This window comes from Plectropomus leopardus, chromosome 20 (genome assembly GCF_008729295.1).
Source record: "Plectropomus leopardus isolate mb chromosome 20, YSFRI_Pleo_2.0, whole genome shotgun sequence".
NCBI lineage: Eukaryota > Metazoa > Chordata > Actinopteri > Perciformes > Serranidae > Plectropomus > Plectropomus leopardus.
In genome coordinates, this window is record NC_056482.1 from 14,554,141 (window position 1) to 14,576,948 (window position 22,808).

At 38.2% G+C, this 22,808-nt stretch overlaps 1 protein-coding gene across 1 annotated transcript; it reads right to left on the minus strand.

The window, feature by feature from the left end:
* Positions 1 to 380: 380 nt before the first annotated feature.
* cabp7b (calcium binding protein 7b) lies at positions 381 to 18,809 on the minus strand. Its single transcript, XM_042509898.1, has 5 exons — positions 18,701 to 18,809; positions 1,542 to 1,685; positions 1,331 to 1,443; positions 712 to 859; positions 381 to 612 (listed from the first exon to the last, which is right to left on the minus strand). The coding sequence occupies exons 1-5, from the start codon at positions 18,807 to 18,809 to the stop codon at positions 485 to 487; spliced, it is 642 nt and encodes a 213-aa protein (XP_042365832.1). The 3' UTR covers positions 381 to 484.
* Between the last annotated feature and the right edge of the window lie 3,999 nt (positions 18,810 to 22,808).

Below are 22,808 nucleotides of genomic sequence, written 5' to 3' on the forward strand. Positions count from 1 at the left end.
TTATGTTTTCCTAAGTGATTTAAAGCTACTTAATATGCAGCCCATCAACACGTTCATATTGCTTTATTACTATCATCAGTAATATTATTGGGTGCATTCCAAATGGCAGAGTTTTCATCAACAACATTAATTGTTTTTGAAATATTAGACACAGCAAAGCTATTACTACAGGACATACTTCTACAGCTTGCTCCCCTACATTTATTTCTTAGAAAACATCAGAAGTCTGAATTGGTGACATTTTCTTTCTAGGATACTAATCAGCCCTTGAAATGTCTTTTTCTTTACCATGGTATGTGATGATTTGTGGTCATACAAAACCACTGTGTGACATCATTTTGTCCATTATAGAGAGAAGCTGCGATAGCATCATCGTGGGTGTTGAGAATGTTGAACAAAACCAAAAACCAGTCAGGTATTTTGGTTGATGTTTGATTTTTCATTGTTCGTCCTTAAATCTCTTTGTAACCAGTTGGTGTAGTATTTACTTCATTCCTCTGCGGAGCATTTGATTTGCTGCAATGAGCATAACGCTGATGATGAATGCAATGGCGAAGGCACAAATTAGGCTTTTACGCACACATGTGTGTTTCTCTTGTTGTGTTGGGCTCGCTGTGGACAGATTTAAAAGAAATATTAGCACATTTAAGCATCTCAGTAGCTTTAAAAATGTCTAAAGAATGTGTGAAATACAATTTGTGTGCGACGTACTGTCAATGTCCACATGAGACTCTGGACTGTTCAGGTGGCTCTCCTCGGTCATGATGATGTTCTCAATGTCTTTCATGGTGAGGTGGTCACGGAAAGTATCGTAAAGCAGTCTCTTAAGCTCATCCACAGTCAGTTTCTGCATGTCACACTGGGGAGACATAAAACACCAAGAAAGGTCTAATTAGCGGAGGAAAAACTTTTCTCTCAAAGCCCCTCAGTGATGCAAATAAGCTGTAGGACAACAATAACGGTAATACAGGGTAGTTCCTGGTGAACTTATTTATTTGATTATGCAATTAAATGCAAGGAGTGAAAATACTGCATGTGACATACTTTTAACAGTGTAGTATGTCAAGGTCATTTGGAACTTGAGGAAAGTCAGAGAGGCACATTAGAATAAAAGGTGTAATAATGTAAGAATAATGCCAGAATGAGTTGATTGAATGATTCGTTTTTACATCAGTTATTTCTCTACTTGTAATTTTAATTGAAACAGATGGCTCTGTGTCACGCAACAACAGAAAAGCCAGAAGGGAAAAACAGGAAAGAGAACGGATTAATGGACACTGATAAAAGAAAAGGTGCGGACTTGATTGATGATACTAACAACAACAAATACCTTCCAAAATACTGAATCAAAGTCTGCTCCGTGGAACTTATCAGGCATTCCAGCAGCAGAGAGTTTAGGACCAAGCAACGTGACAAATTCATCAAAACCAACTTGACCGTCACCTGATAACAGAAATACATGTCACTGCATTGCTCTAATGTTGGATTATATACAACAGTGTTTTGAGCTTGCTGACCCAGACAGAAATAGGGAAATGTACCGTCTATGTCGAGTCTTTGGATGATAACCTCCAGCTCCACCTCATTGGGCATGTAGCCCAGTGAACGCATGGCCATCCCCAACTCCTGCTTTGAGATGAAGCCATTACCATCTCGGTCGAATACTTTGAAAGCCTCACGGATCTCTGTTGGGGCAAGGAGGGCAGGAATTAGGAGGCATAGCATGTAGCACGATTTATTGCTTACAGTTTCACACTGTGAGCAACAGCTGGCTGGCTGTATTGAATATGTTGAGCTCAAATATGTGTGTACACAATGTTCGTATTAAGAGTTTAAAGAAGCTTAAAGTAGTTTAATATTCTGTGTTTGTGTTGATTTAAGAATTCCAGGCACTAAAAGTCATAGCTCAGAGAGTATAATCCCTTTTTCTTAGATGTTTATGTTTTGCAAACAGGGAGGCACACCTGAATATTTAGTGTTTGAAGAGTGCAAAATCGCAAGAGTAAGAGCAGTTTTGAACTTTTTTTGTCTTGCTACAAATACTGCAGAGACATTTAGTGAACAGACTGGCAATATTTTCCCATTTTTCTTGAAGTCTATAATTCCTGCAGAAATTCCCCAACCCAAGAATGATTTGATCCTACTAACAAGTATTCTCTGAGTGGCCAAATCCTGATATACTGTAACTTATTTCCCCGTGCCACAGAGCTCCATTATTGTCCAAAAATGGTTAAAAACCAAATCAATTAGCTATGCACTCAGCACCATGGAGAGAGACAGAGAGACAGTAGTTGAATGTTGCAGAATCCTGAAGAGAAACAGAGTGACTGTAGTTAACTTTTCCACAAATGAATCCTAAAACTCAGAAATACGTTAGCATGTTTGAAGCCCTGGTTCAATCGTTGTGAAGTCAGTGTTTTTTTTTTTTTAACAGGTTTTTGCTTAGATGAAATAAGGTCTGTTGTTGACATAAATTTAATAGACTCTCACATTGTGTTGTATGACATAAAATACATAAATAATCCCTTGTGAACTTTGAAGCTTTTAGATGTTTTAAACAGATGGTAGTAAGTGGCTAAATGAGACTACAGAACTTGAGCACATCGAACAAGGTACTGCAGCCTTGTTGTGGTGACGTATAGAGAGACAGAGAGACTGTAGTTCAGTGTTCAGCACCATGGAGAGAGGCAGATACTGTAGTTTAATGTTTCAGCACCATGGAGAGAGACAGATACTGTAGTTTAATGTTTCAGCACCATGGAGAGAGACAGATACTGTAGTTTAATGTTTCAGCACCATGGAGAGAGACAGAAAAAACAGTCGTTAAATGTCTCTGCACCGGGAGAGAAACAGAGAAACAGTTGTTTAATGTGTCAGAACCCTGGGGAGAGACAAGGAGGCTGTAGTTTAATGTTTTCAGTACCCCGGAGAGAGAAAGAGTGGCTGTAGTTAAATGTTTCAGCACTATGGAGAGAGAAAGACCCACTGTAGTTGAAAGTTTTAGTACCGCGGAGAGAGACAAAGAGGCTGTAGTTGAAAACTGAAGCACCACAAAGAGAGACGGAGAGACTGTAATTAAATGTTTTAGCACCATGGAGTCAGAGGGATATTTCTGAATGTTTCAGCACCATGGACAGAGACAGACGTCCCTTTTACATAGAGATTCTACAATACTGCCATAAAGAATGTCTGCAAATATGCTGTATTTAGTACTTACACTGAATCAAAAAACGCTGGCATATGGTTTTGTAATTTTGAGATCATGGCAGCTTTCTGGAAACAAAGGGACTCGACATGTAACACAACAGCATCAGCACCTAGTGTATGTGTTTGTGTACGTGTGTGTGTGTGTGTGTGTGTGTGTGTGTGTGTAGTCCCGCCAAGCCGACTGTCTCTCTCTCACAGACATAAATCTGGCTCTGTTACTAAGTCCACTGCTGGCTTGATCTGTCTACTTATTCTGTTTTTTGTAGCTTTTACACAACCTTGAACAGCCTGTGTAAAAGGGGCTTGAGAGATTGTGGTTGAATGTTTCAGCACCATGGAGAGAGACAGAGAGACAGTAGTTGAATGTTAATTCCTTTTTTTGCTATGGATGTAACAGGCATCCTTACAGCCAACACCTGTTACCTTAGCCATGGTACAATTGGTTCTGACAGAAGGCAGCGAGCAGGTTCATGTTTATAATTAACTACAACTTTTGGTAAATAATCCATAAACATTGCCATTTGGCTCCTGTCCTCGCCCTGCATCACAGTATTCTGTTTGAAGTGGTAAAAAGAGCAGTTGCACATCAAAGGCACAGAACCTCTGTGGCTCTTTTTGATGTAGATCCACGAATATACAAGACTCTTCGTTGCTTGCTCAGAAGTCACGTGTCATTAGATGAAACAAGACAAGCACTCAAGAAATTGAACAAATAGAAATTATACCAACACAGAAAATTATACAACATATACATGAAAAATGCTTGCCTGATATACTAGAAATAAGAAAAGTAAGGCACTGAGAACAATAACTGAATGAGTTAACATAATTGACAGTAACAAAATATATGTAGGCTCATAAACAGGCTCAGTAATTCTATTCCATCAAATATTAACATAGCAGAAACACTGACTCATCTCTACATTCAGTCATGAGTTTCACTTGTATACTGCTGCGCAACAAAGAGCTTGTATAAAACTTCATTTTGACGTCATTTGGATCATGCATGAGGTTATACTGAGCGCCTCCATCACGCAGAAAACTAATTTGCATGCAAGTACGTGAAGGCGCCACCTGTAATTTAAATTCAAGCCCACAAGTGGACAAGCACTAACCATCCATCTTGTGAACACAAATGACTGAGAGACCGCAGTTTACAAGTGATAGCCCACCGTGGCAGACCACAGCCTTGTGGGAAAATAGAAGAAACAGTTGTAAGAGGCCGCTGTTTGGCGTATTCATCGAGGTCCTTCTGAACAAGTGACACAGTCTGAACCAAACCTTGACATATCAGACACAACATATTTGTCTAAATTACAGCCAGCAGTGCTGCTTGAGTTTTGTTATCTTCCTTCAGCATCACCCTAGATTCAATGTCACGACCCCTGGCGCCACTGACAAATAATGAATTCACTGAGCCAGCTGAGCAGTGGCTGGACTACTGATTGCTTCACACTATAAGGAGTGAATATTTTTTAAAAATGTACAGATGGAACCACTTGGGAAACAAAAGCAGCTGTAAAAAGTATTCTTTTACACTAATTACCCCATATCTTTTCAAACATGTCTATATACTTTATATACACTATAGACAGACATACATTATATATATATATATGTCTGTCTATTTCTATTTGTATATTGTATGTATGTGTGCACACTTAGTTGGCCATTGCAGCTGCTTTTGGTAGTGATTCTGATTCAGATCTTTAGGCTATTTCTCTGAAAAGGTGGAAATCACTATAATCTCATGTTTAGTCAGACTTTATTTGTATGGTGCTTTTCATACAAACAAAACTGTAACACAAAGTGCTTTATACAATAAGGCATGCTGCTCCACAGTTATGGATAACAGTATTAAAAGATGCCTTGCCATGAGTTTTTGTTATGACTTTTGGGACTATTAAAAGGCCACTGCCAGAAGACCTAAGGGTTCTGAAGGGCTCATAAGATACAAGCAAATCGGATAGAAAGCTCGGACTAAGACCATTAAGAGCTTGAAAAAACAATAAACAATCTTAAAATCAACTCTGAAACACACTGGGAGCCAATGCAGAGACTTGCTGGTATAATGTGTGCTCTACCTCTGGTCCTCTGTGTGCTGTGTTTTTCCCTTCCTGTGTTCCTGTGCTGCCTCTCCCTCATATGTCCATCTACACACCTGCCCTGCATCAGCCTCGTTATTCCTTCTCTGCTGCTGAGTTTTTCTCAGACAATCAGCTCCCTGCCTGTTTGTCTCCTGCCTAATCACCTTGTTCCCCTCACCTGAGCTTCTTTTTTTCCACCTGCACGTCATCCCCTCATCAGACTTGTTTGTTTTCGGTTAAACTTAGTAGAATCTTTGTTTTTGCTTTGTGATGATCAGCTTATTTTTTCCTTCTCTAACTTTGAATAAAGAGAGAGTCTCTTTTCCATGCAGTCTCCTGTATTTGGGTCCACCTGCTCCATAGCACAACAGTTATTTTGAAGTGGATGTTCATTGAGATTTGACATCCATCAACCAATAATTTACAGAGGCAATGTGGAAATCTTTATCTCTCATGGACCGTTATATAAGGTTATCTATGCAAGAATGCATAAGGTGGACACACAATCTGAACATATATGGTGAAATTCAATACAAGTGCAGCCCTTAAAATACATCTCTGATACAATCTCAATGAAAAGCATCATTGTAAGCTTCACAGGTCTTATTTTTTGACGTCTGACTCATGTTATAGTCAGTATTTCCTTTTAAATACATGAAGTATTTTGAGAACAATCAGGCATATTGCTCATGCCTGTGATCATACAAGCATAAAACAGATGCATTAAGTCATAGCCACAGTGCACACATACGTACAAAGAGATGCCTCTGAACTCCCACCCTTGTTGTTTTAAAAGTGGGCTTTGCTAAAAACATTCAACAGACTCAGCTGTTGTTCTACTGTGAGTCCTTGATCAGAGAATCTCAGTAACCTTGAACTGCTCTGACGGTGCAACAGCTCGGTTATCTAAAGTCAGGGCCAGACCACGAAAATCCTTGTACTGTATGTAATCACAAGAATACTTTTTTAAAAAATTAATTCAGCATTTCCCTTGCAGCAGCAAGTGATCAAGGTCTGTGCGACTAAACTTTTTAGGGCTCATTCTGCTGACAGAAGGACAGTTTAAGAGCATTTACTAAAATACCAACCTAAGAAGTCCTGTAATCCCTGTGGCCCACAGGCATGGAGCACAGAATAACTGCATTGGAGAACACTATTATTTCACAAGATGTGTTTAGTTATTTATGTAACTTATTGCTCCTGCCTGCCTATTTCCACAATTGTATCCTGTATATTATATATTTGTATGTTTTAATGGCGTATTGTATTATGTGTTTGTATGTACCTCTGAGGTGGACAATAAAGTTTTATCTCTAAACTTGTTTAAAAGCATAAAGCAAATCATTGATATTGGTGTGAAAATTATTGCTCAAGTCAGTGACACTGCCTTGACAGTAAAAATACTGTCAGATAACAACAGTGATTTACACCTTTTATGACCAATGTGTCAAAATATTTTAGAGTGTCTGTAATCTTTGCGGTCATACCATTTACTGTAACACTGAGTCAGAGAAAATTCATCATCGGAGTTGATCCAAGGGTAAGAAACATCAACACAGGTGTGTCCACAATGACAAATATGCCCCATCAGACTGAACAAACAGGGAACAAATTGTTATAATTGTTAGAGGGTCATTGACATGTATACTTAAATCATGAACAATAACAAACATGATAAAAACATAATAGCCATGACAAGCATTTGCTGTTTTTCGGTCTAGGGCATTGGTCTTCAACAGGGGGTCCATAACCCCAAAAGGGTGTTTCCTTAAGGGCCAACAAATTGTTTTTTTGAAAATTATTTTATTTTTATATTTACCAAAGATGAAAAAGTCTGAAAGTAAACATTAAAATGAATCCAACCTATTTGTAAAAAAACCAAAAAACCCCACCTCAACCCATTTAATTTGGAGTCGATAACATTGATGGTAACTGCTAATTGCTAACCATGAACACTTGTCACATTAATCTGTGATGTATTAAAATATGAATATGACCTCAGATTCATGAATCAGATTGGTCTTTATTCTTTGAATGTGTGTGTGTGTGTGTGTGTGTGTGTGTGTGTGTGTGTGTGTGCGTGTGTGTGTGCGTGTGTTTTCTTTTTCACATTGGGGGATGGATATGTGTAGGCTTGTACTTATATTCAGTATCTTATATGTGCACAAGCAGTATGGTGTATGGTGGCATGGTGGTATTTATTGGTGATAGTCCTCTTACTATAATTATCTGGGTAGTCCTTTTTTTGTATTCATTCACTTTCCTGTATTACTTATTTCTGCATGTTTTTTTTTAAATGTATGCATGTATATATATTTTTTGTCACTCTTAATATTACACAACCTAGACATCATAGGTCATCTTAAGCCAACTGGGAGCTTGATCACAAAAAATAAAAATATGGATTTGTCAGTGAGCTGTTATTCTAATAAATTTGTATTGCACCATATAAAAGTATGTTTATTCATGGCACTCTACATGCTATTATAGGACCAGTTTAATATGTAACTCAATTTCTCTTTATATATGAAGCAGGATGTCCCTGCTCTGCATCTCCAAATGAAAAACATTGAAGATTGTTGAAAGCCTGCAGAATATTGTATTATCAATGTTAACTTTAAATATAACAAAATATTTTATTCTGAGCAAAATTATTCAACTAAAGCTCAGGTTTTTGGACATGTCGTACGTAAATCTTCAATAACAAAGCTCCAGCTGTCCAGCTACAATATGTAACTGAACAATCTGTCAGATACAAATCTGATGGATGACAGAGTGTCAGTGTTGTTTGTTGAACATTGGTTTATGTATTGTCCAAACAAATATGCATTGAGTCATGAGTGTGTAGCTACCTTTGTCTAAATCTGTAAATCATTTGTTTTTTTTATGTCTGCATTCTTTACATCCTGCTGACAGGTGCTACATCATCTTGGAAAGGTTTCCAGGGGCTGCAGAAGAAATATCTGTTTTTGTTTGGGTTTTGCTTTGCTGCGCAAGAATATATTTGGTACCTTTCTTGTATTACAAATGTTGGAGGATTGGGTCACTTGAGGCAAAATGGGGAAAGTACATAGAATGAAATTACATTAAACCGCCCTTTGAGTTTACTACAACAAAAGTGATATGGCCGATTCATCAAATTTTGCCATGGAAGAACAAAATGAAATATTGACTGACAATTTCATGGCAGGTTAGACCAACAGCTGCCAATAGAATCAAATAGATGATTGTTTCCTGGAGAGCAAACAGACTTGTTGATGTTCATTTACTCTACAATGCAGAGCAGATTGTTTTTTGCTTATTTGACCCACCGATTATCACCTTTCACTCATCATCTTATTAAAGCAGGTGTTCTCTTCATCCTTCTCCACTCACAGTTTACTTCTTGGCCCAAATCCCAAACTTCCCCGGGAAGCACTAAGTCCCTGAAAACTTGTACTTTTAGGAGCCTGTGTACAATTTGTGATAAGTGTGAATTTATGTGCCCCAAACATCAAAGAGACACTTTTGCCAACCCCTGAGATCTAAACCTAGGGCTTAAAAGTCTGCTGACCTTCCAAGTGAGCTAAAACAGAACACAAGGACCGATAGATAGTGACCTTTCTGACCGAAACCAACAGAGTGATTCATACAGGTTGTTGATGCAGCATGAAAATGGTCCATAATAAGGGCTGGTGCCAAGATGCCCACTGTTGCACATTGACAGAGTGTCGGTGCTGCTGGCAGGAGCAGAAAGGCCATTGAAATCCTCCTCACCTAAATAATTGAGGAAATCCCAAATAATGGCTTTGAGCCAGAAGAAAAGTGTGAGATCCCAACATTTGAAGAAAGATGACCCTGCCATGCATCACCTTGATATCATTTGTATTAATAAAGAAGTGATTAATGTGGAAAAAGGCATTAAAAGTTTTTTTAAAGTTGTAATTAAAAGATAGGGGATCCCCACAACAGGGGATACAATGCAAAACAATGTATTATGAACTAGCTGTGAATCTCTAACTGTGACTAACTAACTAACAGAAATGTGTCTGTGATGGTGCATCTTAGAGTGCTGTAACATGGATCTCCTGAAAATCTTGTTAATCAAGGCATAAAAATGGCATTTTGGCTGCTTAATGCCACATTTGGTGTCTCTTTCATGGGTTCTCTTGCTGAGAGGCTTGCTTGCATTTTTGCAAACCAAAGATACATTGTATTTGCACTTTATTATGTAAAGAATAACTTTGTGTCTCACCAACACTTTGTTCAACATGAGGTTAGGTTTAGGCACAAAAAACACCTTGTAATGGTTTTGGCTGAAATACCTAGTTTTAGGCCACAATCCTAGCAGAAAACTCAGTAATGTTTCTGTAAAAGACATGCACTTCACAGTGCAGTGGCATCTCACCTAGAAGGCACACATCCACCATCCCCTCCACATCCCAATAAAAAAGTCAACTCATATACTATGTCACTTAAGAAATGCTGATATGATGTGTGTGAAAAGTACAAATGTGACATTTTTGTGATTTGCCAAAACCTGCAATGCCAACATTTTCTTCTGACAACTGAGCTGGAAGCTGATACCACAGCAAGCTACTGTTCTTCACAGCCACTTGGCCGTCCTTTTCTGCATCACGTCAGTGGCTGTGTTGAGAGAACCAACAACCCCATATAACTGCTAATGAGGGGAGTAATGGAACAATGAAGATAACAGGACAGAAGGCACTAAAAACAGAGCTTGTCTGCATCATTCTTATGCACTGGAGGAGATATTTGGAAGTGTTTGGCGTTCAGATGTTGCCTTTTGAACAAGGAACTAAACAATGTAATCCTTGAAGAAAAGCATACACCACTACTGAGAGAGCCCGACAGCGATTGTCCAGCTCACTGCAAAAATCCCTCTTCACCTTCACTAACGATAATGACACTGCTCAGGAAACGGTAATAGAGTTAATACAGCAGGAGGTAGATGAAGAGGTCTCTTCGCTCCACAGGAACTGAAGAGAACAGAGTAACAACAGGCAGTCTTTAGTCTCCAGAGTCTCTGTAAGTGCATGAACATAACTCGCGACACGATTCACAAAAGGTTTCATCAGTCACCACATTATTAAAGCTCATATGAGATGTCATATTCAGTTGTTTCTAATCCAGATCAGGTGCTTTATATTCTTCGACAGACAGTCCAGTCACATTCAGAAACTGAACATCAACTTAATAAAAAAGGAGACTCAGGTCGTCCCATTAATTGCACTCAGCTAGTCGGGAAGAAACAGGAGCTTTTGTGTCAGTCCAAGATGCAGCCACTTGCTTTGATGAAAATATAAATAAGGGCATCGGATACACAAAATGTACTTAAATTAGTTTTTTTTACACAGCAATTTCAGATTTCGAGTCTACAGGTCACCAAAAATGACAGTGTCACTTACCCTAATCAAAATGCACCACTAGTAAGTAAAAATTGTGGGGTTTTGTGTGCTCCTTTGATGACGATCATGGTTTTGTTATCAAAAGTCCTCTCACAGAATATTGCATAGAGATAAAAATATTCACCGGGAGATGAATCAGACTCTTTTCATTAAGAAAGAGCCCCTCCCAGGTGGTTACATCAATAATGGTATGATGACACCCATGGCATCCTTCTCGCCGATAATGAAAGGGGAATAACATGTGAATCATATTAACCAGAGGCTACAAAACAAAAATGCTGTACAGCTCAGAGAGCTCCATTGAGGTTCTCTCAGCCAGACAAAAACACATAAAATAAATACTGTCAGAGTAATGCAGCATGTACACACAGACTATAAATAAATATAAGGCTTGTTAAACCTTTTAAATACCATTTTAAATTAAATTTAAGACCAAAGTTGCTATATGAATACAGAAAAAAATGAAAATATAGTTTTTCCAGTTAAACAGATTGATATTTGATATTTTTGGCTGACTGTAAACTCCAAAATACATAAAGAAAGATCTGACAGTCTAACAGGCATTTACTTAATTTGCTGGGGTGCTTGATCTGTAATTAGGTAAGGGCTTAAAGTTTTTGTCAAGTCCATGGATTAACATGCTTAACAGTAAATACTGAAGACCTCATTCATACACTCCTTCACTGAATCTGCACAAGCACCAACATTTATACAGTTTCTTGACATTTTTTTTGGATCTTCAAATTCATCTGATTCTGTGTGAACTGAATTATTCAAAAATATTAAATGATGTGCCATGCTGTGGCATGACATGATACACCAGACTTTATTTCCCCAGTGGAGAGTCTTATAGCAACACATACACAAAGTAAAAAAGATAAATCGCCTAATCATCACAGATCCCACACATTTGCACCTCATCGTTCTTTGCTCCTCCAGATATACTGCATCTTCACATTATTGCATTTACATACAGCACACACACAGTCACCGGAGTAGACCTGGAGACATGCTGCACAAGCCCTGCAGCTAAAACTACTATCAAAAATTAGTAAATACTCCCATTACCTGCAGCTTTTTGCAGGCTGAACTGAAGAATTATCAAAAATTAGAGGCTCTGTTGGCAGTTGCTGCTGTTTTGCATCACAAGATCAAATGACTTTGTACTCATTTAGAATGCATTTGACTTGAACTGATGTCTTTTGTTATACAATTCTATTGTTTCCATTCGCATTTTTGTTTGATTTATTTGTTGGGCTTTATGTTCTTTTATTGTGTTAAACTGTAGCCTTTCTCCATTTATGAAGCTTGTTTTCCTGGCCAGATCTCTCAAGGTGTAAGTTAAAAACAAACAAACAGGATGATTAATATGCTACTTTTGGCATTGTAATGTCTCTTTGTTTAATGATGTTTTAAATTGAGAATATGCCCACATCTCATTCAATGAGACAGAGGTATAGCTGTGAGAGATTAGGCCAATACAGACCCTTCAAACTGTAATATGTGAACCCCTCAAATTACTGTATTTGCCTTGAGTTGAATCTTTAAGGGCAACTTGACCTGCAGCTCTTCTTCCCTGTCAGTTACATGAAAGGATAACAGCATAGATTTTTTTTTTGTCCGAGTTAAGCGTCTTAGTGTTTCCTAAGTCAGTAGGATGGTTTAAATGAAACATGGCTGTTGTCGTCAGACAGAAAAGGGGAGAGTGAGGACACAGTCTCATAATTAACATCTTGTACCAGCATTAAACGATGTTGCTTGAAACTGAGACGGCAACAACAGTAATTCATTGCTAATGACCAGACGTTTGTCATTGACCACAGAGGAAGCCACATTCAAACTATGGAGAAGATGATGGAGCATTACTTGTCTTTTCTGTAGTTTTTTAACCTTGTTTTTGTTGCTTGGAAAATATAAAAAAAATAGTCACATTAAAGTCAAACTAAAGTCAATGAGCTCAATCAACATTTCCCAACAGCAGAGTGGGAATAGCATCTCTAACAATCTGTGCGCATACAGTATATTCAGTTTTTGATCTCTGACTGCTATACTACAGTAACACACACATATATAATGGTCTGTTTACAATGTTGCAGCAAAAAACCCCAAAAAACACTCCATTTGTAAGCACAAAAGATGACAGCTTTGCATACAAAGTGGGAGAAGGTCTACACTCCACTACAATGCCTGACATCTGGGGGATTCTCCTGCTTGCTGTGATCTATAAATACTGTTCACATCCTCTGTCGGCGATGCACCGAGGAGTGATACAAGCTCGAGGAGACCTCCAAGAGTGTAACTGCCGGGAAGTCTTGACTGTTGAGCCATAAAACGAGAGTCTTATCAGTTTCCACACATGTGTAAAGTGTCTGCCAGTTTACTGTGAGTAATGGTGTTTGATTTAGCAGTTGTAATATTGACAAGGTAAGATTTTTTTTCTCAAAATAAAACATTTGATATAAACATTGTCTACAATTTTTGACATGACATAATATTCCTACAGACCAATCTATTGCCTCATACACACTGAATGTGCATAATCACATAACTTTGTTAGTGTAAATATCCAAGCTAGAGATAAATGTTGATGTATATTTAAAACATAGCAGAGTATCATGGATGTATTTAGTTACCCCAGTCGTTCATGCATAATGGGCTGAACTTGGCTCTGGACCTTGATTTTGATATTGCGCTCATTAAATGGGGACACACTTGGCACAGAATAATGACCACATAGACATTTGCAAAATTATGCTCAGCGAGTGTAGCTATTTCACACAGGGTAAATACACACACAAATGCTAAATGGATGTGTTGGACATGAATAATATAGCAATTATTTCTGTCACTGGCATAAATAAGTAGTTTTCTTTCTTCTGAGAGATTTATATAACAGTGAGACTCTAACAGAGAGGCAGTAATCATGATATATATTCATAGTATGTATTCACTATTCAAATATGCTCAAAATGTCACCCTCCCCGAATACATTGATTACAAAAGTAAAATGAATAATCATTTTCTATGCTATGACAAGCAACCATGCACCACAATAGAATTATTAGCAAATGTAATCATAACCATTAAAAAACTCATGATGAGCTATTCCTCAAATGCTGTGTGAAGGTACAACCAACCAACCAAAAGCTGTCTTTCTATTCCATTACTTTCATATGTAGTACAAAGTGAAAAACTAAAATGTTCTTTGAGTGTTTTATGGGCCAAAGTTAAGAGTTGTTAATGTTAGTTGTTGATGGGAAACTTATTTTTGTATCACACTGTTAATCATAACACTTCACTTTAGTTTGGACATGCTTGAAAAGGTAACATTAATGTCAAAACATAATTTTCAGTGCAAAATGACGTACAGTCACTGTGTATATCAGTAATGTTTTGCTAAATTGCATTGGATTGAGTAGGAAAGGATGTTTGTGCGAGAAAATGAGCTGATTTCCGAGTACTAATCAATCAACCATCACTAATGTTAGCTATCATAACTAAGTTACCTGCAATTGATTAGCTACATATTTGTGTTGTGCTGTGTGTGTAATATATGTAAACCATTGTAGTTCTCATAGTTCTCATCTATTGTGTATTTGTATATTACACTGTGTATTTGTGCTTGCTTAAATTTATATGTTTTTTTCAGGGGCGGGGGGATCTGGATTTGGATTTGTCCCTTTAGTGTTGACTCCATGACTATGGCCTTGGAGAGACTACCTAAAGCAGCAACCCAATGCTCGAGGTAAATCATTTTTAAAAATACTGTAATTACAGCTCAGACTAATCAGGTTTTGGTTGAGAGATTTTAAAAAAGCTCAAATACATAAGCTGTTTTATAAAGGAAGCAGTACAGTGGTTTGCACTGTAGCAATGGTTTGAATACATATCAGGGTTTAAGACAACTGCGTGACACAAGGGCGAAGAAAAGGGCAGGAAGCCTTGCCACTGACCCTGCCCACCTAGGCAACCATCTGTTCGAAAAACATTCCCTGGAAACCGTCGTTCCATTAAGGGCTGTGAGTACTTAATCAGCCTCCCTAAAGCTCAGCCAGTATAAACAATAGTGTCTCCATTCAGCGCGAGTCGCTGTAATCCTCACTACTGTCACTACTGCTAGTGGTTTTGGTAAATATAGTTAATATGGCAGAGTGATTGTGATCCACATAAAATCAGTCAGATTAAAGATCACATGTCTTAAAATGGCATTATTACAAAGGTTTACAGAAAATCTCTATGAAGTCTTGAGCATGCAACTGGAAAAATGATCCATGTTTTAATGGTGAACTTTAATCATTCAATTAACTGATGCATTTAAAATCTGCAAAGTTGTAATTGTTATAATTGAATTTTAATCATGCCGCTCGCAAAAATATTTGCTAAACAAAATATGCAAATCCTTGTTAAATGTGCAAGTAAATAATTCATTAATTTCTCTGAGAACGATTAATAGAACCTTCCCATTATTTTCCATGTTACAATTAACTCCTCTTTAACTTTAAGCCATTTTAGAGAATAACAAGAAGACACATATCATAGGAAATGAAGTCATCTAGTGAGACCCAAATGTCTTGCCAAGAGAAAGTTTTTGACTTTATTCTTCAATAATTAAAACTGGAAGTTGTCTCAGTTAAATTCAGTGGCAGAGTTACTGAAATAGCATCTAGCTGCAACTTTAGATTCTGCAACTCAAAGCATGTCTGCGTTGGCTTCAGCATTGAATCGAGGTGGTTGCCCCCCTTGGATTCACCACTGCACCGCTCTCTCACATTTAACACCCTGACTTTTCAGAACTACACAGATAATATAGCCATTAAATTTTACTTTCTGATCCAAAATAGCAACTCCAATCCTATACTTACTGCTCTAATTCCATGTGACAACACAAGACAAGCATGCATCACTACATTAATTTCGCATGCCGTGCCTTATAGAAACAGTTATGGTCACAGATCATTTTTCGCACTTAAATTAAAATCTGAAATGAGAGCCCATACTACATTAGAGCAATAACCTCTATTACTCATTTCAAATATAAACACTATATGATCGGATGTACCTGAAACCACTGATTCAAATCTCATATCTTGCTCAGTCCACCAGGCTGTACTCTGTAGTGTCTGTGTAGCTGCCTGTCAAAGCAAGAAGGCTGTGTTCGATATGTAACATTGTCTGTTTTGAGCACAAAATCTGTGGTGAAAGATCAAAAATGTGATTTTTCTTCGAGGGACTAACTTAAAGGGATAGTTTACCAACAGTCGATGTTAGGTCACTTCCAGTTTGGAGAAGCAGACAGGAATACCGACAAGGGAGCTAAACTATGTATTCCCGTATTTTAGTCACTTACAAAAGGGCATACCCCAAAAAAATCAATATCAGTGTAAGTGGACGCTTTATTGGGTATATTTTCACCACTTTACCTTGCTGTCACACAGCCCTTTCCTTTGTTTTTTCATTTCCTGTACCCTGTGACTTATGTCATATTCTGTACTACCACTAAGGCTTTAAATTCTTAGATACAGAGCACCTGCAAGACCAAAACTGAAAGAGACTCTTTAATCTATTTATCGAGGGCAGTATGTTTCATTTACTGACCACTCTGTGACATACACTGTCTCTTTACACAGGATACAAGGTCCTTTTGTCCTTGTGTATTGTGTTTATCAGTGGAAACTAAAACAGTAGTCAGCATGTCTCTGCAGCAAAGTCACTAATAGAAATTCCTGTTGATCTGATCACATAAGTCACAAAGATTTGCATTCACTTTATCTTTTGAAAGTTTCATGGTCTCTACTTGCAAAATAAAACACTAAATTGAATGTCTTTGACAGTTTTTAGTTAAAAGTGTGTTTAAGAAGGCTTGAGTTTAAGCAAACTTTAACCCATCATGTTGGTTCCTGTAAGAAATTGTGTATGTAATACAAAATAGTTGGGGTAAAATGAAATAACAAAATAAACAAAAACAAAAAAATCAAAGTAAAATGCATTAAAATTGAAGATATAGGGTATAGTGACCAGATTAAAATAAACTTACATAAAATCTTACATTGTTGTCTGAATTGAAGTCTACTGAATTTAATGTCTGAGAATTATTCATCATGTTGCTCTGGGTGTTTATTACAAGTTACAAGCCTCTCAGATGATCCTAAATTACACTGAATGTATATACACATACACCTTGCTAGGAAAAAGCTATTATCATAAATATGATTAGGGAGAGTAATTACATGAGTTGAGCAATTAGGGAACTTCTGCCCTGCAGTAATTAAAGATTTTGGGGATGAAACAATATTTATTGGCAGATTTGCAGACCTCTGAGAAAAAAGGGAGCAATTTTCACTCTGGAACATTGGACTGCAACGCTGTTCACAGCAGCAGCTCCCACACTGTGTGTTAAGGTGGAGCAGCTGTAGTGTAAAGGGTAGTTGGATCGGTAAGTGGGAGGTTGCTGATTCAGTCTGGCTGAGGTTCTTCGAATGGAAGAGGTTCATCTGAAACTATCATACCTCCCCCAACAACTACAAGCAGAGCTGCTCGGTGGCAAAAGGTAGAGCGCTGTTTACCCTGGGCGCTGCCGAGTAGTGAGGCCATGTAAATGTGGCAGTGCATTATGTGCTCAGTGAATCTTCCCTGGGTAAATACGTTCACGGTTGAATGGTCTGTCTCGGTTCTGTTCTGAATATTTAATGGCTCTTAATTAGCAAACTACAGTTTGGAAAAGATTTCTCCATTACCTGAAAAGCTGTATCATCATAGAGTGCATGTCATGCAAAACACAACACTCTGTTTTACTGTTGCTCTAAATTATTTGCTTTTCCATAGCCAACATTTTAATTAAATTTATGTCGTCATTGCAGATAGTGAATTTTCAATGTCAAATGAGTGGCTCAAAGCAAGGGCAGGCAGCCACTTGTGGGCCGAGGCAACCTACAGACAGAAGAAGGGGAAATGGAATTCCCTTCGCATAAAAAGACTTGGTGATATCAAATCTGATCTGAGTTATCTCTTTATTGTAGTCTGCTTGGCTTCGCTCCAAATCACTGCCAGCTGTGCTTTCACATTGGGAAGACCATTTGCCAAAACAAAGCCACTGTTCTTAACAGCTATGCACTATGATTGCTATAACAAGAACGACCATAATGCTCCAATGAATCTTAAAGATGGCCCAAGTACAACACTGTGCTATGGATGGTCTTTTCCATTAATTAATGATGAAATGCAATACATCAAACAAACCAGAAAGAGGTGAGAGGATGTAATTTAGGACTCAGAATGAATCAATCTCCCATCTTATTAATGGATTTTATCTGCCATAGATTTTTGAGAAAAGGGGTTGTAATCTACATTTTTATAGTTATAAATTTGCCATTCATCAGGGCCTTTTTCTCAATTTCAGAATCCTCTTTTTGTGCAAATTGTCTCCTTCACTCTTCAGTATTTTGTTTAAGCACAAACAACTTAGAGTAAGTAAAATCCGGTGCCATGAATATAACAAGGTGATGCAGGTTTGTGTATAAAGATGCCATTTACTCACATGTTTATGACAATGTGGCATGTATGGAGACCTGATTTGTTTTGTGTTCTGCATGTTGTTGCATTTATTAGAGAATAATCTGACATTCTGGACAAAAAAAAGACAATTTGATTGTTGATTTTTGTAACTTTGTGCCAAAAATCAAAAGCAACAATATGCAAAAATGTGAAAAAAATATCAAAACATGAACTCGGAGCATGCAGTTTGTCTGTGTATCCCAGATTTTGTTTAACATTAAAACCCTAACATCCGCACAACTGAATCTTTTTTTTTTTTTTACAAGCAGACCTGCATTTTACAGCACAGTCACATTTGTGGATCAGGTACAGAAGCGCACACCGACTGGAGCTCTCCTGAGTCCTGAGCAGGTTTTGCCTGGTGGACATTTTGATCTAACAACTCTTTAACATGCCAATAACAACATGCATCAAATCGACTCGACTGAACAAACAAGCAAGACTCACCTTCCACCTCATCCTCGGGCAGGATAACAGGGGTCCGGTAGGTGAGGACATCTGGAATAGTGCAAAGTCCCTTGTACATGAACCTGGTGGTCACAGCACGCACTGGCATTTCTGCGAGGGAAAACCAACTGTGTCGCGATCTTCATATATCCTAGCTCTCCGGAGTTTTGAGACAGACCCTTTGCTACTGTCCTTGATAAACAAAATCTCAAGCAAATGAAACAGGAAAACCCCACCTCTCCGCAAAGTTCAACCCACGCGTGTCTTTTTTTTTGTTGCTGTTGTTGTTGATGATATTTTCGATAATATGAATAAAATCCACTTCCACTGTCTTAACCAAGGATGCAGCTTGTAAATCGCCTTTGGTTTGTATGCATAGCCTGTAGCAGATCACTGTAAGCAAGAGCAAACAGAGAATGCCATTTCATAAAAAATGACATATGAAACTTTTACTATAGTCTGATGATCAGTCAGATATTCATATTAAAATTATTAAAACGATAACCAGGCTGATTTGCCATTCTTCTATCCACGTATAGCTCCAGAATTAAAAAATAAATATGATAAATTAATTTTAAAAAAAAGCACTAAATCGACCCTGTTGCCTCTGGTTTCATTGATTCCTAAAACACGACTTGTTCTTTCAAACTGTCTGTTCCCGACAAAATCTGCCTCACTTTTCTTCCTCGTTTCGGCATCTTCTTAAAAAAAAAGGATCGATGACACGAGATAAAACTGCAGCGCTGACGAGATGATCGTATCCGGTAAACACGGTGCAAACAAAATCTTGTTATATTTCTTTTTTTTTTTCCTGGAGAGCAGCTTCAAGGGAATCCTGGGTGACCCCCTTCTCATCTGATACAGACACGCTGTATGAGGCACTGATCCTCTCTCTCCCTCTCTTTCCTTAGCTGTCTGCTCCGGTCTCAGAGCAGCACACACACACACACACACACACACACACACACACACACACACACATGCACGCGCCTCCACCATACTGCTGCTGCCTCTGTCACAGAGGAGTCTATTGACCGTTTCCAAACTATAATGTGATTATCTCCATTTTCTGCACTCTGCAATGAATCTCAGCCGAACTCAAAATACATTTGGGCAAATATTAAAGCTTGCATGTTTAACACATCCAAAAAAAGTGAAAAATGTCGCAACAAGTGAGGCTCTTCAGCTCTTTGCCACAGCAGACTGCAGGCTAAATGGAAGGTGAGAGATTTAGCCTCAGGCTACTTGCATATTTCAGACAGTCATTAAACAGTTCATAATTAACACAAGTTCACTGGAGAATTTAAAATCCGGGCTTTGCTCTTGAGAGGCTTATTAGTGAAAGGGAACCACCATCAGACCAAAGGCAACCAAATCAATTAATGGGGTTAAAGGAGGAGTTAAACATTTGGGAGATGCAATATGTTTAATATCATTTTTTTGTGTTTTTGAAAACATATCAAGAAAACATATAACAATACAGCAGTTTGAAAGTTAAAACAACATACATCACACAGTCACACACACACACACACACACACACACACACACACACAATTTCTGTTAGTTAGTCTTTCCAGACCCACATTCTCTGAAAGCGCCTTTATCCACATCCTTAGTGCGTCCATAATCTTCAAATATGAAGCAACAACTCCCCTGGCTTGGAGAAGTCCAGAGTCTAAAAGTTTAGTTTGTTTTGACGTTTGTATAAATTCCTCTGGGTATATTCCAAGCACACAAAATGTATCATTTAAAAAGACCTTGGGAGAAGCACTTTTGCTTTTTTGCAGAGAGCTCTAGATTTTGGGGTTGATGCAAAGGATAGGTCCTCCTCAATATTTAGGACATGTGAATTTGTAACCCCCCAAAGCAGCAACCTCTGGGGCTGAAGCCAACATGGAAGTGCCAAAATCGTCAGTTCTTTGAACGGCCCCTTTAGGCTGGCTCTAGAAGCGAGTCAATCCTCATAGACCCCCATGTTAAAATGTCCAGCATTACAGCAGAAATAGAACATTAACATGTTTACAGTCTGGTACAAAAAGTGGTTTTGGTCTCTATAACTGATTTAAAATGACAAACATGCCCTCACCCATTTACATTCTAAAGTTTTGTTTACAGTTGCAATTCATTCTTAAACCCGAGAGGCAATAATGTGCCAGAGTAGTTTCTAGCCTGCCAAAAAGCCACAGAGGAGGAACAACTGATTTGATTTGGAGCTTTATTATACATTTGTGTGGTGTCTCTCTGCTGGGTTGTGATTGGTAGATCTATTTATCTTTTAAACTCAAACAGGAATTTAATTAAGTTAGCAATTAAAATAGGTATCGGACAAAAATGGTAAATTAAAGCTTTGCGCATGTGACACATGTGCCTGAAGCAATACTCGTATGCCACCTCTACATAAATCAGTGCCCCGTTTTGGCCACCCCAGTAAAAAAAAATCTGGACACGACACTGATACCTGTCTAAAATTTGTAGTATAATATAAAGCTACGGTCAGATGCCTGTAAGCGTAGCTTTGCATACACTGAAAGCAGCAGGAAACAGCTAGTCCGCCTCTTTCCAAAACTAACAACACTAGCACCTCTAAGGCTCACCAAATATCTTCAGAGTCTCCGCTGGTTTTTGAGTAATCTCACAATAGTGAAAGGGAATTCAATGACCTTCCACAAAAGCTAAACTTTTGTTTTTTCACATATTAAACAAATCATAATTAATGTGTAATTAAGTAAGCTTAAGAGGGGCTGCGATTTTGTTTCGTCCAGGCTAACGGTGTCCCCTGTATTCCCTTCAGTTCTTCAACATACTTGGCACACAGGAAAAGGTTCAGTTAAGCAATCTCATTGCAAAATGCCTAAACTAAACCCCACTAAGGCTTAAGGTTACGCATAATTAAGAGCATGGTTGCTTTGAGTGACAGGCTGTCTCCAGATAGTGTCCTTGGACTCTCAGTCAGATCCACCTCTCACTCCTCCACAGCTCCTGTCGTCTGAGAATGACCAAAATGCAAAACTGGAGGCTTCAAACAAGAGTTCACAATTCAGTGGGTGACATTACGGTGGGTGCGTGCATTGTTTTTATGCAGTCTGTGTATTTATCACATGAGAGTGGTATTTAGGTATCTTCCATCTAACTTTAGGCAAGATAGCATAGTAGCATATTAGAATGTATACAAAATTACCTTGGCAATTAACAGGGAGTTAAACGTAGCATAAACACCTGTTCACTCTCTTATCAATGCAAGTTGAGGAAATTTTAAAATCCAAGACATTTCTTTTTAGGGATTTTGTGAAGGCTTAATCAAACCCATTTTATGTATAAAAAATGGATTACAGTGGAAATCTGAATTAGCTCATGAAAAAAATCCAGTTTCTGGGAATGAGCAAGCCCACAGAGAGGGTTTCAGGCAGCACACATATTTATTTAAACCCAAAGCAAAGCATCCCACAACCTCATTTTTTGTTCAGAAGCAGCTGTATGAATCACTGAAATATGATGAATGTTCGGCAAACCCTCAGAAAACACAAACAAATGTTACCCGCTGAGAATGCCTGCATCTTGCATGATGATGCCCTGTGTTGGTATCTTTCCACCCTGGTTCACACCAGATAAGTGCACTGCGAGCTGATAGAGCTGCATGTTGTTCCACTGGTTGGTTCTTCAAGGGTTTACAGGACTGACAGGTCTATTCCCATCTGAATGTGAAGGGATTGTCTCTCTCTGCTGCACCTGAGCCTCCTGCTGGCTCCATATTCACACAAAAAACCCTTTAAAACCTCAATAACAGGCTTTGTTCTCTCTCAGATCCAACACAACATGATGGATATGGGATGGCTCAGGCTCTGACACTTTAATCATTTTCACAAAGTCTTTAAAACGGTGGAAACATATGGTGAACAGGAGCACTGACATCTGGTAATTTCATACCTAAAGCAGTAATATTTGTTTGTAAAAAGACAATTTTAATGAAAATGATTTTTGAAAATGTCCTAATGCAGCTTGTCATATATGAACCTTATTTTTGCAACACATTTAAAATAGAAACTCCTCACTCCTAAACTTGCTAATATTCTGTGAGATAGAGGTGTGGGAGGCACCTGTGTGTTGC